This window comes from Hypanus sabinus, chromosome 21 (assembly GCF_030144855.1).
Source record: "Hypanus sabinus isolate sHypSab1 chromosome 21, sHypSab1.hap1, whole genome shotgun sequence".
Taxonomy (NCBI): Eukaryota; Metazoa; Chordata; class Chondrichthyes; order Myliobatiformes; family Dasyatidae; genus Hypanus; species Hypanus sabinus.
Window position 1 is genome coordinate 64133969 of NC_082726.1, and position 16040 is coordinate 64150008.

The following is a 16040-nucleotide window of genomic DNA, read 5'->3' on the forward strand; positions in this document are numbered from 1 at the left end:
GTGTCGGGCCAGAACCAGTGCGGATAATTTCACTCACCTCAACACTGAACTAATTCCACAACAGACTCTAGCAACTATTTATATTAATCTGGTATCGGGTATACAGTAGACAAAACTTCATGGCTCCAGTGATCCAGGTTCAATTCCTGCTACTGTCTGTAAGGATATTGTATGCTCTCCTCGTGACCACATGGGTTTCCTCCCACATTCCAAAGGCATGGGTTAGTAATTAATTGGTCAAATTTAGTGTTATTTGGTGGCACAGGCTTGCTAGGCCAAAATGGTGATTCTCTGCTAAACCTCTAAAATTTAAAAAAAATCTTAACACTAATCCATTTTTATTTTCTCTGCATCTCCATCAACTACACATTAGGGCAGGGGTTCTCAACCTTTTTTATGCCATGGACCACCTTCACAGAAGGAATTTGTGGATCTCAGGTTGGGAACCCCTGCATTAGTGGCAATTTGCAATACTAATTAACCTATCAACCTGCAGGTCTCTGAGAAGTAGGAGAAAACCCATGTGGTCTCAACAAGAAAATGCAAATGCCTCAACAGCACCCACCCAATGTCCGGATCAAACCTGGGTCACTGGAGCTGTTAAGTGACAGCTATGCTGTCCAGAAGAATTTTGGGGTTGAATTACCTACAGGAATAGACTCATACACAACCCATGCTCGATGACTGAATCCAAAAGAGGTCTAAAACAGATCTGTGCATTCGTAGAGAGCATTTCACAGGCCACCTCCCAAGTAGTTTTATGACATGTAATTATTATTTCAGTATCAGGAATGTGAAAGCCAATTTGCCCTCATCATGCTCCACCCAACAGGCAGCATAGCAGTTTGACAAACAAATCCTCTGCCTTGAGGTACCAATGGCCCAAGCTTGATTTCATCCTCTGATAATGTTGACATCAAGTTTGTATTGTTCTCACCAGGGATTTTTAGGAAGTACGCTAGTAGAGAGTTGATGGGGATATAGGGAGAATCAAGATGGTTCAGGTTAAATAGGTGTCTCATGGTCAGTGCTGACTCACTGGGCTGAAGTGAGTTTGTTTACTTATTTACCTTCCTGATGCTGAATGGGAGAGAAATGCTTCAATTAATCCCACTGATCTTTTACTGACGCAGGGTTTAAATATCAAATGAGTGAAACTGATTATAAATGTATTGTGGACTGTTGCCAAACTGTTCACACATACCCAATAGATCATTTTGTGGGATCCATTCCATCAGCTTTGTATTACTGCCCAGGCTACGGGGCTTTTTCCCAAAATACCTGAGGAGTGAAGATCAAAGATGAATCATCTTTCAATCCCGTTACCCTCCCAGGAACAACATCAGTGCATTTCCCTCCCTTTTCCCCTACTTTCTTCCCCCCCCCCCACCTCATCCTGCGAGAAGTGCATCCAGCTTCTAGCTTCTAGCAATCTGCATGTAGGAGTTGGAGCTGGAACTGGATGAACTCCAGATCAGTCAGGAGGCTGAAGGGGTGAGAGATAGGACATACAGAGAGGTAGTTACACTCAAGGTGTAGGAGACAGGAACCTGGGCGACTGCAGGAAGGGGAAAGGGGTTACAGAGCCTTTGCAGAGTATTCCTGTGGCTATCCCCCTCAGCAACAGGTACACCACGTTGGATACTGTCGGGGGGGTGAAGACCTAACACAGGAAAGTCACAGCGGTTGGATCTCTGGTACTGAGTCAGCCTCTGTGACTCAGAAGGTAAGAGGGTAGAAGAGGCACGCTGTGGTGATAGGGGATTCATTAGGAGAATGGGCAGGAGGTTCTGTAGGCGAGAACAAGATTCTCATATGGTATGTTGCCTCCCACGTGGCAGTGTCCGGGATTACTCGAATGGGGTCCTCAGCATTTTAAGTGGGAGGGTGAACAGCCAGAAGTCATGGTCCATGTAGGTACCAAGTGACGAGGTTCTGCATAGGGAGTTGGGTGCTAATTTAAAGGGCAGGACCTCCAGGGTTGTGATCTCAGGATTGCTACATGCTAGTTAGGCCAGAACTAGGAACATGTGGCTAAGGAGTTGGTGTAGGAGGGAGGGCTTACTATATTTGGAAGGTGGTTCCTGTACAAAAGGGATGGTTTGCACCTGAACTGGAGGGGTCTTGTATTCTATCGGGAAGGTTTGTTAATGCTGCATGGTAGCAAAAAGGAAACTATAGTTCTGTTAGCCTGACATCAGTGTTTGGGAAGTTGTTGGAATTGATTGTTAGGGATGAGATTACGGAGTACCTGGAGGCACATGACAAGATAGGCCAAAATCCTGCCCAGCAAACCTGCTGCAATTTTTTGAGGAAATTACAAGAGGGTAGACAAAGGAGATGCAGTAGATGTGGTATACTTGGATTTTCAGAAGGCCTTTGACAAGGTGGCACACATGAGGCTGCTTAGCAAGATAAGAGCTCATGGAATTACTAGCATGGGTGGAGCATTGGCCCATCAACAGAAAACCAGAGAGTGAAAGTAAAGGGACCCTATTCTGGCTGGCTGCCAGTTATCAGTGGAGTTCCAGTGGGGTCGGTATTGGGACCACTGCTTTTTATGATGTACGCTATGTCAATGATTTGGACTACGATGGGATAAATGGATTTGTGGCTAAATTTGCCAATGATACAAAGATAGGTGGAGGAGCAGGTAGTGTTGAGGAAACAGAGTGTGCAGAGAGACTCGGAAAGAAGTGGCAAATAAAATACAATGTTGGAGAAGGCAGGGGAGTGGGGATAACTGGAAGAATTGGATCAGCCCAGGATTGAATGGCAGAGCAGACTCAATGAGCCAAATGACCTACTTCTGCACCTATATCTTATGGTGGGGTTTAAACTAGAGTTGCAGAGGGATGGGAACAGAGTACCATTACTTATATGCACTTTGGTAGAAATAGTAAATGGCAGACTATTATTTAGATGGGGAGAGAATGAGCTGCCAGTCCCATTTGCCCATATCGCTTTTAACCTGTTTGATGGCACTGGGTCTGTATCCATTAGAATTCAGAAGAATGAGGGGTGACCTCATTGAAACCTATCAAGGTGAAAGGCCTTGTTGAGTGGAGGTGAAGAGACTGTGTCCCATGGTGGGAGAGTCTAAGACCAGAGGATACAGCCTCAGAATAATAGAGTATCCTTTTAGAACAGGGATGAGGATTTTCTTTAGCCGGAGATTAGTGTCCCTCCCTCTCCCCATTCCCTCTTCACTCTTTCCCCCGTCCTCCTCATCCACACCCCACTTCCCCCTTACCTCCATATGACTCTCTGGCGTAGGCGACCAAGAGCAGCTGCTAACTTTGTGGTTAAATCTTCAGACAGGTACTTGACTCCAGCACCGAACGACACGACCACCACCCCATCCGTCGCGTCCTGCACCCAGGCTGACAGTACCTTCAGACAAAGCACATCTGTTGGACACCTCGGCAGAGTTGAGCACTCCATTCTCAGCTCTCTTTTCTGAGAGATTGTTTTACTAATCCTAAGGCATCATTACATTTGGACTTTTTGATAGCCCACAGCAGAAATAAAAGCAGTGCTGTTTCCCCAACCTCTGTTGTTGTGGTACTTCCACACTAAACATCTGATGCTTGATTCTGAAAATCTTCCCCACGTGCATTAACATGGTTAGCCGAGTGGCCTGTTTAGCTACTTACACAACTCCATGAACCCTAGATTAAATCATTTCATGTCTGTTCTATCACCTCTCACATTTGTTAACTCTAGATCATGGAACCACATCCTTTGTCAACCCTCAGTGATAGAATCCCCAATCCAAGGAAAATCTACTGAATCTTCATTATATGCCTTCTGTAACAAGTATACCCTTCATAGCACAGTTCTGGTGTACCGTTCTTCCCTCCCTCACTTTCATGCTAAGTCATCACAGAAGCTGCAGAATTATCAACGACGATCTAACCAGGCCCTCCATTGTGTCAACAGCCACCACCTTCTAATCTCAATCTTAGTGAAGTTAGATTTCTCCCCCAAGAGCCTTTTGGTACTTCTTGCACAAATTCTGCCCTTAGCAAACATGAAAATCAGATTTACTTCATCCTGTATCTCAATAAGTAAATATTCTTAAGATCAAAGGTTACAGCAGGTGAGTCAATCCAATTCCAAGAGCTACAATGACATTGTACTTCAATATTTTTGGGGTCTTATTATTTCTGCTGAGTTCCACATAGAACACTGTGGCAAAGTATTCTTCAGAGATTGCCTGGTGTCAGTGGTTGCTAACCAGGACTTGTGATATGCAGTAGCCCCTCATATGATCATCCACCACCTGCTCCCATGGCTTCACATGACCCTGATCAGGGTGGGGAAGGAAAGGAGTGTCTTATACCTTCTGTGGTTGGGATGCATCTCCACCCCTTCACTCTCCCTCCTACATGGACCTCCATTTTTCTGTCAACCATGCGCCTATTTAAGAGTTTCTTAAATGTCCCAAAGTATCTGCCCAGGTATATCTACAAAGTGCAACACAAGGTGGTCCAAAAGCTTCTGAAGACATTGATGCCAGTTCCCAGAACTAATGCTGTGAGGGCCGACTCTCTGAGTACACAAATGTCCCAACAAATATGCCTCAGACCATGTTTGATGTGCTACTTGATGCTCATCTGCCTGGTCTATGAAATTCCTAGGAGTTAAGTCACCATGTTGCAAAACAAATTCAGCCCACATGCCTGATTTGATGCCAGCCAGTTACCACATCCCCAATGACTTGCATTGAACTGATTATGTATCATGGTCATCTCACTTTGCAAACCATATCCCTCGAGCAGCCAACCACTTACTGTGAGACAGCTGCCTGCTCTGTCGACAGTGCATCTGATAACAAAGCTGTCCTTTTAACTTTAAACTGTTCACTGCATGCAATTGACACTAAGAACTGAAGACAGATTCTTATTTAAATCAACAACTGTGCATTCACATAATTCCATAACATCTGAATTCCTAACACCAAACTAATTGTAAAAACTCAGTATTACTAAAGAACAGAGACACGTGGTCAGGCCAAGAAATATTCTCCACACATTCTCATCAAATGCTCCCAGACCCTACCATTCATCTGCATCTTAAAGGGAACTTACAGTTGTTAAGGACAGAAAGCAACACTTCCACCATGATTATTCTCAACCCTGCGACCTCAGCCACCTGTCCACTCACGGATTCTACTGCAAATCCATCTACATGATTGCCAAAATAATGATAACTTATTTATAGAGCACTTTCCACACAAAGTAATTAAAAGTGCTTTACAATGGGATAAGCTGCAAACATGAAAATGAAAGACAAAAAGATGTTAGTTAAAAGTAGGGTTAAATAAATAAAGTTTTGTGTTGGTGTTTAAAAGTGTCAACTGATTCTGCATCCTTACAGTTTTAGATACTGACTTTCCAAAGTTCCAAAGCGTAGTTCAAAACAGTTTACCTGCCAATTATCTTTTGAGGGTAATTGTTTAATTTTAAGAGACCGATAGAATATGACCAGAGAGACTGGGCAGGATTGTAAAACAAAAATGTGCAGAGTTGTGGACACAACTCATTACAACACAGGAAACCAGCCTTCCCTCTGTGAAGTCTGCCTACACTTCTCACTGCCTCCGTAAAGGACCCTTGGACCCTAAAGAAGCCAAGATAATCAAAGACCCATAACACCCCCCCCCAGATATTATATATTCACCCCCACCACCCACCGGGCAAGAGATAATTTTTAAAAAGCACACATCACTAGGGTGAAGGACAGCTTCTATCCTACTGCTTTAAGATTATTGAACAATCCCCTAGTTAGATAAGAATTTTGTCCTCACAATCCACCTTGTTATGATCTTTCCAACTACTTGTCTACCTGCATTGCATTGCACTTTCTCTGCCGCTGTTACACTTTAATTTGCATTATGCTATTCTATCTTCTAATAGCTCAATGCACTATGTATTGAGTTGATCTGAATGAATGGTATGCAGGACAACTTTTTCCACTGTACCTCAGTACATGATAATAATACATTAATTTAACTATTTATCATTCACCTTGTCTTTGGAATGTGGAAGGAAGCCCAAGCTGTCTCAAGGAGAAGCCGGCGCTCTCCACCGGGGCGGTGTGGTCCAGGCTGGAGTCGCTACTGCTCTCTCCTCCCCCACCCACCAGAGGACAAGCTGTATTGCGATCAATTTCCCCCACCCGCCAGAGGACAAGCTGTATTGCGATCAATTTCCCCCACCCGCCAGAGGACAAGCTGTATTGTGATCAACTCCCCCACCTGCCAGAGGACAAGCTGTATTGCGATCAACTCCAGACTTCTGCAGCGTTCACGGTAAATCTCCTTTAAGGTAGTGTACAACATCAATGGCAGGATTCTTAGCAGTGTGGAGGAACAGATGGTACTTGGAGATCCCTCAAGGTTGTCATACAAGTTGTAGGGTGGTTAAGGCGGCAGATGGTGTGTTGGCTTTCATTAGTTGAAGGATTAAGTTCAAGAGTTGTGAGATAATGTTGCAGCTCTATAAAACCCTGGTTAGACCACACTTCGAACATTGTGTCAGTTCGGGTTGCCTCACTATAGGAAGGATGTGGAAGCTTTAGAGGGTGCAGAGGAGATTTACCAGGATGCTGCCTGGATTAGAGATCATGTCTTTTGAGCATACATTGAGCAGATTAAGGTTTTTTCCTCTTTGGAGTGAAGGAGGATAAGAGGTGACTTGATAGAGGTGTACAAGATGTTAAGGGACAGAGGTAAGTAAGAGTGGATAAACAGTACCTTGCTGGTTGTCCACTCCCAGAGCAGAAGCAGCAAATACAAGAGGATATAATTTGAGGAGATTGGAGGAAAACATAGCGGGCATGTTAGTAGTCTTTGAGTGTGTGGGTGCATGCGACATGTTGCCAGCGTGATGGTACAGGTGGACACATTAGAGACATTTAAGAGACTCAGACACATGGATAAAAGAAAAATGGAGGGCTGTGTGGGAGGGAAGGGTTGATATTGAATTCGGTTAAAAGATTAGTTCAGCTTTGTGGGCCAAAGGGCCTATACTGTTCTATATTCTATAACTATTTTTATCTATGTCTAAGGATTGAAAAAGACAAACACTGGCTTCTTCTCCTCTCAAGGACACAGATGTTAATTTCAACACCCTGAGGGACAGAGTCCTCAATGCTCGTTCTCACACTGCAGTGACACACACAGAATAGTTTCCACTCTTTCATCAGCACATCACCACTTTAATTAACCACCCTCCACATTATCCATCCGTCACCGTTCACTTCAAGCTGCCTGCTCACCGTGCCTCTGAAGCAGTTGCTGTATTTACAGGAGCAGCTGGGAGTGTGCTGGACTGGATCGGCATTGCCCCGGCCTTCCCACGTCACAGACCAGCTGACACGGCAGCCCACGAGCCTCCCCGCAAATGAAACCCCGTGAGTGCTCACAGCTACAGTGATGGTCAGCCTCCTGGCCTTTTCAGCCAGAGAACCATTACACAGCAGAGCAGAATTAGGCCATTCAGCCCATAAATTCTTCTCCTCTAGATCATGGCTGATCTATTATCCCTCTCAACCCCATTCTCCTGCTTCTCCTAATAACCTTTGGTGCCCTGACTATTCAAAAACCTATCAACCTCCACTGTAAAGATACCCAGTGACTCAACCTCCACTGTAAAGATACCCAGTGACTCGACCTTCACTGTAAAGTTACCCAATGACTCAACCTCCGCTGTAAAGATACCCAGTGACTCGACCTCCACTGTAAAGATACCCAGTGACTCAACCTCCGCTGTAAAGATACCCAGTAACTCGACCTTCACTGTAAAGTTACCCAGTGACTCAACCTCCGCTGTAAAGATACCCAGTGATTCAACCACCACTGTAAAGATACCCAGTGACTCAACCTCCACTGTAAAGATACCCAGTGACTCAACCACCACTGTAAAGTTACCCAGTGACTCAACCTCCACTGTAAAGATACCCAGTGACTCAACCTCCGCTGTAAAGATACCCAGTGACTCAACCTCCACTGTAAAGATACCCAGTGACTCAACCACCGCTGTAAAGTTACCCAGTGACTCAACCTCCACTGTAAGGATACCCAGTGACTCAACCTCCGCTGTAAAGATACCCAGTGACTCAACCACCACTGTAAAGTTACCCAGTGACTCAACCTTCACTGTAAAGATACCCAGTGACTCAATCTCCACTGTAAAGAGACCCAGTGACTCAATCTTCACTGTAAATATATCTAGTGACTCAACCTCCGCTGTATAGATACCCAGTGACTCAACCTCCACTGTAAATATATCTAGTGACTCAACCTCCGCTGTAAAGATACCCAGTGACTCAACCACCACTGTAAAGTTACCCAGTGACTCAACCTTCACTGTAAAGAGACCCAGTGACTCAATCTCCACTGTAAAGAGACCCAGTGACTCAACCTTCACTGTAAAGATACCCAGTGATTCAACCTCCGCTGTAAAGATACCCAGTGACTCAACCTCCGCTGTAAAGATACCCAGTGACTCAACCACCATTGTAAAGATACCCAGTGATTCAATCTCCACTGTAAAGATACCCAGCGACTCAACCTCCGCTGTAAAGATACCCAGTGACTCAACCTCCACTGTAAGGATACCCAGTGACTCAACCTCCACTGTAAGGATACCCAGTGACTCAACCTCCACAGCCATCAGTGGCAATGAATTCCACAGATTCACCGCACTCTGGCTGAAGGAAGGCTCGAGAGACAAGCACCCAATACTTTTCAGTACCTGATGTGGGCTTTAGCTGGAACCCCAGGTACAGAGGGCAGCACGTTCAGTGGGGTTTAAAGCACCCACTGCAAATTGGCTCTGCACTTTTGTACCTACTAGCACTCTACTGTGAGAGGTAATTTCATCACCAGAGACTTGTTGAGGACCCACAAACAAGGAGAAATTACACTTGCATTTGCCCACTCTCTAACCACAAGGCCATTAATTAACTATCGTTAAATTGTCCACGAATATGGGTTCGATTAACAAGCAGAACAAGTGGACAAGCAGCTTCAACACTTCTACAAAATGCCACTCAACCTCACCAGAGCTGACCCACATACAACTAGGACAAGTGTCAACTTGACATGGAAAAGCTTCGTCACTCAGTACAAGTCACTTAACCATTTGTGCTTCAGAATCAATGCAAAGCACAAAAAAAAACTATTGAAATGTATTTTCCTATTTGTTGTTTGCATGGGTACCATTAACCACTTGAATCAAGACTGCATCATTAAACTCATTATTGTGCCACTGTACCGATCACTGGGACAAGCCTGTCTCCACACTCCAGGCCCAGCTCTGCCAGCAAGTTGGCATGGCAACATCTATGACAGCAGAGAACATGTTTAACAACACGTTCATCCAAGTAATCAGGAAGATTGAAAGCTCCACATTAAAACTGAGTAGGTGTTGTTTTGCTTTGAATGCTCTGTTATAAGACAGAGTCATAGAGCACTACAGCACAGAAACAAGACATTCAGCCCATCTAGTCTGTTCTAAATAACTATCCTGCCCTAGTCCCATCTGGGCCATCCCTCCATACCCCTCACATCCAAACTTCCCTTGAATGTTAAATATAAGAACATGGTTCCCTGAAAGCAACATTACAGGTAGACAAGGTGGTGAACGGTTTTGGTACACTGGCCTTCATGTCTATCAAACATGTGAGCTGTTGCAGTTTTACAAGATATTGGTGAGGCTGCGTTTGGAGTACAGTGTTTAGTTTTGATCACCCTACTATGGGGAAGATGTCATGAAGCTGAAGAGAGCAGAGGAGATGGAAGAGGATTTTACCAGGAAGGACTGAGTTTTCGAGAGAGGTTGGGACTTGATTCACTGCAGCATAGGAGAATGAGAGATGATCTTATGGGGATGTACAAAATCATGAGGGGCAGAGACAGGGTGAACATATTTCTCCCAGAGTTGTGGAATCAAAAACTAGAAAGCTTAAGTTTCATTTGAGAGGGTAGAGATTTTATAGGAAGCTGAGGGGTAACCTTTTCCACACAGAGTGTGGTCAGAATATGGAAGGAGTTGCCAGAGGAAGTGCTTGAGGGAGGGACATTGGACAGGTACATGGATAGGAAAGGTTAAAAGCAATGTGGGCAAGTGGGATTGGCTTAGATGGGAATCTTGATCGCATGGACCCGTTGGAACAAAGGAGCTGTTTCTCATTTTATAACTCTAATAATTCATGGACAAAAGAATCCACAGCTACTTTTGACTTTCATATATGTTAGACACCACAATCAGTAACCTTTCGGTATCCTCAGTACAGCCTCTGTTCTGGACTATGGGCAGTCACCATTCCAACCCCAGCATCTAGTCATCACGAGGCCCCACCACCCAGGACGAGCCCGCTTCTCATTCCTACTGTCGGAGAGGACGTACCAGAGCCTGAAGACACACATCCAATGTTTCAGGAACAGCTTCTTCCTCTCTGCCATGAGATTTTTGTACGGTCCATGAACACTACTCCACTGTTCTTGCTCCCTTCTTGTACTTTTTTTTTGTTATTACCAGTGTTTCTTATAGTAATTTATAGTATATTTTATGTCATACGCTGTACTGCTGCCCAAAAGAGAACAAATTTCACGACACGTCAGTGATAATAAACGCAATTCTGATTTGCACACAGGTCCCTTTACGCAGATTGGTTCTTTCCAGGAGATACCTGTCCGACCTGCCCCTGACCTTCCACCATACACACCACCAGTAGGGGCAACACTTGTGTAATAAATAGCACAAGAAATCATTGTGACAACTGCTGTCAGATTTCCGAATCAGTCACTTCTTTGACAATGGGCACCACAGTCACGTAGCAGTCAGCGTGACGCCATTACAGCTCGGGCCATCAGAGTTCAATTCCGACACAGCCTGGAAGACGTTTGTACCTCCTTCCAGTGACGCACAAGTTTCCTTCCACATCCAAAGGCATATCGGTTGGTAGGTCAATTAGTCATTGTAAGTTATCCTGTGATTAGACTAGTGTTAAATAGCTGGGTTGCTGGGTGGTGCAGCTTGTTGGGCTAAAAGAGTCTTTTCTGGGTTGTATCTTTAAATAAATAAACTAGTGTGGCCACGTTCTCGAACGTGCCACACTAACTCTTCCCTTATTGTCACTAACATTTCTTTCAGCTCTCCATAAGACATAGGAGCAGAATTAGGCCATTTAGCCCATCAAGTCTGCTCCACTATTTCATCATGGGTGATCCCAGATCCCATTCAACCCCATACATCTACCTTCTTGCCATATCCTTTGATGCCCTGACCATCAGGAAACTAACAATTTTCACTTTAAATATATCCACAGTCTTGGTCTCCACAGCAGACTGTGGCGGAACAATCTACAACTCACCACTCTCTGACTGAAGTAATTCTCCCTCACCTCTGTTCTAAAGGATCACCCTTCAATATTGAGGCTGTGCCCTCTAGTTCTGGACATCCCCACCACAGGAAACATCCACTCCACATCCACCTTATCTAGTCCTTTCAACGTTCAGTAGCTTTCAATGAGATCCCCCTGCATTCTTCTAAATTCCAGTGAGTACAGGCCCAAAGCTGCCAAACACACCTCATATGTTAACTCCTTCATTCCCAGAATCATCTTCATGAACTTCCTTTGAACTCTCTCTCATGACAACATATCCTTTTGCAGATACGGGGCTCAAAACTGTTGACAATACTCCAAATGCAGCCTGCCTAGTGTCTTACCCTCAGCATTATCTCCTTGTTTTTATATTCTACTCCCCTTAAAATTAATGCCAACATTGCATTTGCCTTCTTTACCACAACTTGTAAATTAACCTTCTGGGAGTCTTGCACAAGGACTCCTAAGTCCCTCTGCAGCTCCAATTTTTGAATTTTTTCCCCATTTAGATAATATTCTTCACTTTTGTTCCTTTTATCAAACTGCATTATCACACATTTCCAAATACTGTATTCCATCTGCCATTTTTTGCCCATTCTTCCAATTTGTCTAAGTCCTGCTGCAATCGCATTGCTTCCTCAACACCACCAACCCCTCCACCTATCTTCATATCATCTGCAAACTTTGCCACAGTGCCATCAATTCTACTATCTAAATCACTGACAAACAATGTGAAAAGTAGCAGCCCCAATACTGACCCCCAAGGAACACCACTCGTCACCGGCAGCCAACCAGAAAAGACCCCCTTTATTCCCACTCACTACCTCCTGCCTGTCAGCCATTCCTCTATCAGTGCCAGTATCTTTCCTGTAATGGCATAGGATTTTATCTTGTTAAGTAGCCTCCTGTGAGACACCTTAACAAATGCCTTCTGAAATTCCAAGTAAATGACATCCACTGCCTCTCCTTTGTCCACCCTGATTGTTACTTCCTCGAAGAACACTAACAGATTTGTCAGGCAAGATTTCCCTGTACAGAAACAATGCTGCTTTTGACTTAGTTTATCATCACTCTTCAAGTACTCCGTACTAATAGACTCCAACACTTACCCAGTCACAGAGATTCGGCTGACAGTAATTTTCTTTCTTTCACCTTCCTCCCTCTTAACATTTGTAATCTTGTAGTCCTCCTGGACCATGCCAGAATCAAGTGATTCTTGAAAGTTTATAACCAATGTACCTGCTATCTCTTTAGCAAACAACACACACAAAATGCTGGTGGAACACAGCAGGCCAGGCAGCATCTATAAGGAGAAGTACTGTTGACGCTTCGGCCCGAGACCCTTCGTTAGGACTAACTGAAGGGAAAGACACTAAGAGATTTGAAAGTAGTGGGGGGGAGGGGAAAATGCGAAATGACAGGAAAAGACCGGAGAGGGTGGGATGAAGCGAAGAGCTGGAAAGGTGATTGGCAAAAGTGATACAGAGCTGGAGAAGGGAAAGGATCATGGGATGGGAGGCCTAGGGAGAAAGAAAGGGGGAGGGGGGGAGCACCAGAGGGAGATGGAGACAGGCAGAGTGATGGGCAGAGAGAGAGGAAAAAAAACAAACAACTAAATATGTCAGGGATGGGGTAAGCAGGGGAGGAGGGGCATTAACGTAAGTTAGAGAAGTCAATGTCTATCAGGTTGGAGGCTACCCAGATGGAATATAAGGAGTTGTTCCTCCAACCTGAGTATGGATTCATCTTGATAGTAGAGGAGGCCATGGATAGACATATCAGAATGGGCAACTTCTCAATTAGCACCTCTCCAACTCCTGCAAACTCTGCACCATTCTATTGTTCCTTGTATTTGATATTACCATGGACACTGTTTACTCTGTGTGCTTCACATAAACAAAGCATTTCATTGCACCTGGTGTATATGACAAGAAACTTATTGGAGTTTTCCTCAAACATGGTGTGCAAACCTATTTACAGTCTGAACTCCCTTTTAAAATACTTTTATTTGAACTCATTTCTGATGCCTCATTATAGGACTGACATGGAAGCTTTAGAGAGGGTGCAGAGGAGATTTACCAGATTGCTGACTGGTTGAGAGCAAGTCTATGAAGATAGGTTAAGCCAGCTTGGGAGTGAAGGAGGACATGAGATGACTTGGTGTACAAGATGCTAAGAGGCTTAGATAGAGTGGGCAGCCAGAGACATTTCCCCCCAGAGCTGAAATGGTTAACATGAGAGGGCATAATTTTAAGTAATTGAAGGAAAGTATAAGGAGAGTGTCAGAAGTATTGTTTTAACTGTCTGAGTTACAGTTTTTTAAACTGTTTTACTTCCTAAGTTATAGGCTCCAACACTCCCCCCTCCTCTGCTTCATAACTTCAGATTGGGTCACTTTCCTCCCTCAGAAGATACCACTTAATCTCAGTGTCTTCAGCATCCAAAATAGAGTTTATTTTCCTCCTTTTTGTTTAAATTGCAAATCCATACTTGGTCTCATTTTTCACCTCAGGGGTTAAGCTGTCTGGGACTTGACACTCTCTTCTTCTCAATGCCCATTATTTGAAACTGTCTAGTTTGCACCGTGTGTATCATTACAGCTCCTAGAGTCATACAGCATGGAAGCAGGCCATTCAGCCCACCTAGTCCTTGGTCAACCAAGATTCCCTTTTGAGTTAGCTCTATTTGCCCACATTCAGTCCATATTCCTCAATCTTTCTTATTCACGTACCTGTGCAAGTGTCTTTCAAATATCGTTAATGTATCTGACTCAGTCACTTCCTATGGCAGCTTATTCCATATACAATAAGAGATAGGAGCACAATTAGGCCAATCGGCCCATCAAGTCTGTTCTGCCAATCCATCATGGCTGATTTTTTTTAATGCATTCCAATCCCATTTTCCTTTCTCCTCCCTGTAACCTTTGACACCCTGACTCACCAAAAACCTATCAACCTCTGCATTATATATACCCAATGACTTGGTCTCCACAACCATCACAGATTCACTGCCCTCTGGCTAAAGAAGTTCCTCCTCATCTCTGTTCTAAGGGCGTCGCTGTATTCTGAAGCTGTAATACTGGCCACCTTCAGGGTGAAAATGTTGTCCCTCAAATTCCAATGAAATCTCTCCTCTCTCACCATAAACCCATGCCTTTTAATCATTTATTCCTCAAACGTGTGAAAAAGACTGTGCGCATTCACCCCTTCTACAACCCTCACGGTTTTATAGACCTCTGTAAGTTCACCCTTCAGTCTTCTATGTTCAAAGAATAAAGTCCCATCCTGCTCAAGCTCTCTCCCTCAAGACCTGGCAAAATGGGGCCTTTGGTTGAAGAGTGATTGGTGTAACTCACCTCTGACAGGGGGTTTGCCTGCCTGGTGAGGATTCCTCCCACAAATGCAATTGTGGGCAGAGTGGGACGCGGAAACTCCAGAGCCACATCCGTGCAGAGAAGGAACATGCTCGAGCCTTGGACAACCTCCATCATCGACCTGGAGGGTCCCACTTTGTGCTTCTGCACAATTGCATCGTATTTTGGAAGGATGGCCCATCTGGTGCCTATGCGGCTGACAATGTAAATCAAAGCGTTCCATGCACGTTCCAAGAGGTCCATCCGATCGGTCATGAGAGAATTAAATTCCGGGACGTAGGAAATAGGTGCAGGAGCCCCGAGCTCCGCTGGGAACCACAGCCCAGTGGAAAATGTCACGTGTTTTAAGCCCAAGATCTCAGCATAGACGTAGCCACACATTTCATTGGGGTCCACCAGTAACAGATCAAACTTCTCTTCCCTCAGACGACTCTCCAATTCTCGATTGCCCACCATCCTGTCACAGTTTGCCGTGTAGGATTCCAGAATGCCGAACAGTTCCAGGGAGGTCAGCCTACCAGAGAAGATGTTCCTCATTCTCTCCTGCAGGAAGTTGTCAGCAGTCTGACTGGTGAACATCCCAGGGTACAGCTGAGACCGATAGTATGGAGACTGCTCAATTTCTCGCCCCTCGGACACCACAAGGACTACCTCGTGCCCTCGGCTGTGCAGAGCCTTGGCCAGCGTCCGGAATATCTGCAGGTGGCTCTCAAACATGATGGGTGGAATAACCATTACCTTGGCCCCGGCGGAGATCTTCAAGGATACCAAAGACAACAGGAGGAGGAAAAGGGGAACAATCAGCAACTTCATTCTGCAGAGAGCAAAATAAGTCTGTTAACATTCTGACAGTGTAGATGAGCAGAGGGACCTAGGGGTCCAAGTTCACAGTTTCCTGGAAGTGTCTACACAGGTTGATAGGATGGTTAAGAAGGCATTTGGCATGCCTTCCTTTATTAGTCAAGGCACTGAGTTCAAAAGTCAGGAAGGTATGTTGGCAGCTTTTAAAACTCTGGTCAGGCCACATCTGGAGTACTGAATACAGTTCCCATTAAAGGAATGATGTTGAGGTTTTGGAGAGGATGCAGAAGAGGTTTATCAGGATGCTGCCTGTATTTGAGGCCATGTGCTATAATGAGAGGCTGGACAAACTTGGCTGTTTTCTCTGGAGCAACAGAGGCTGAGGGGAGATCTGACAGACGTTTGTAACATTATGAGAGGCATAGGTAGAGTTGACAGGGAGCTTCAGCTTCCCAGGGTTGAAATGTCT

At 44.7% G+C, this 16040-nt stretch overlaps 1 protein-coding gene across 3 annotated transcripts in view; it reads right to left on the reverse strand.

Annotated features, from left to right (window-relative positions):
- The window catches only part of LOC132379139 (2-hydroxyacylsphingosine 1-beta-galactosyltransferase-like), a 30110-nt gene that overhangs the window by 1848 nt on the left and 12222 nt on the right, over positions 1 to 16040 (reverse strand). For all 3 annotated transcript variants that reach the window (XM_059946747.1, XM_059946748.1, XM_059946750.1), the window contains exons 2-4: positions 14753 to 15584; positions 3254 to 3393; positions 1205 to 1281 (exon numbers count right to left, since the gene is read on the reverse strand). In XM_059946747.1, the coding sequence (XP_059802730.1) occupies positions 1205 to 1281; positions 3254 to 3393; positions 14753 to 15583 (1048 nt within the window). In that variant the 5' untranslated portion in view covers position 15584. The remainder of the gene's footprint in view (positions 1 to 1204; positions 1282 to 3253; positions 3394 to 14752; positions 15585 to 16040) is intronic.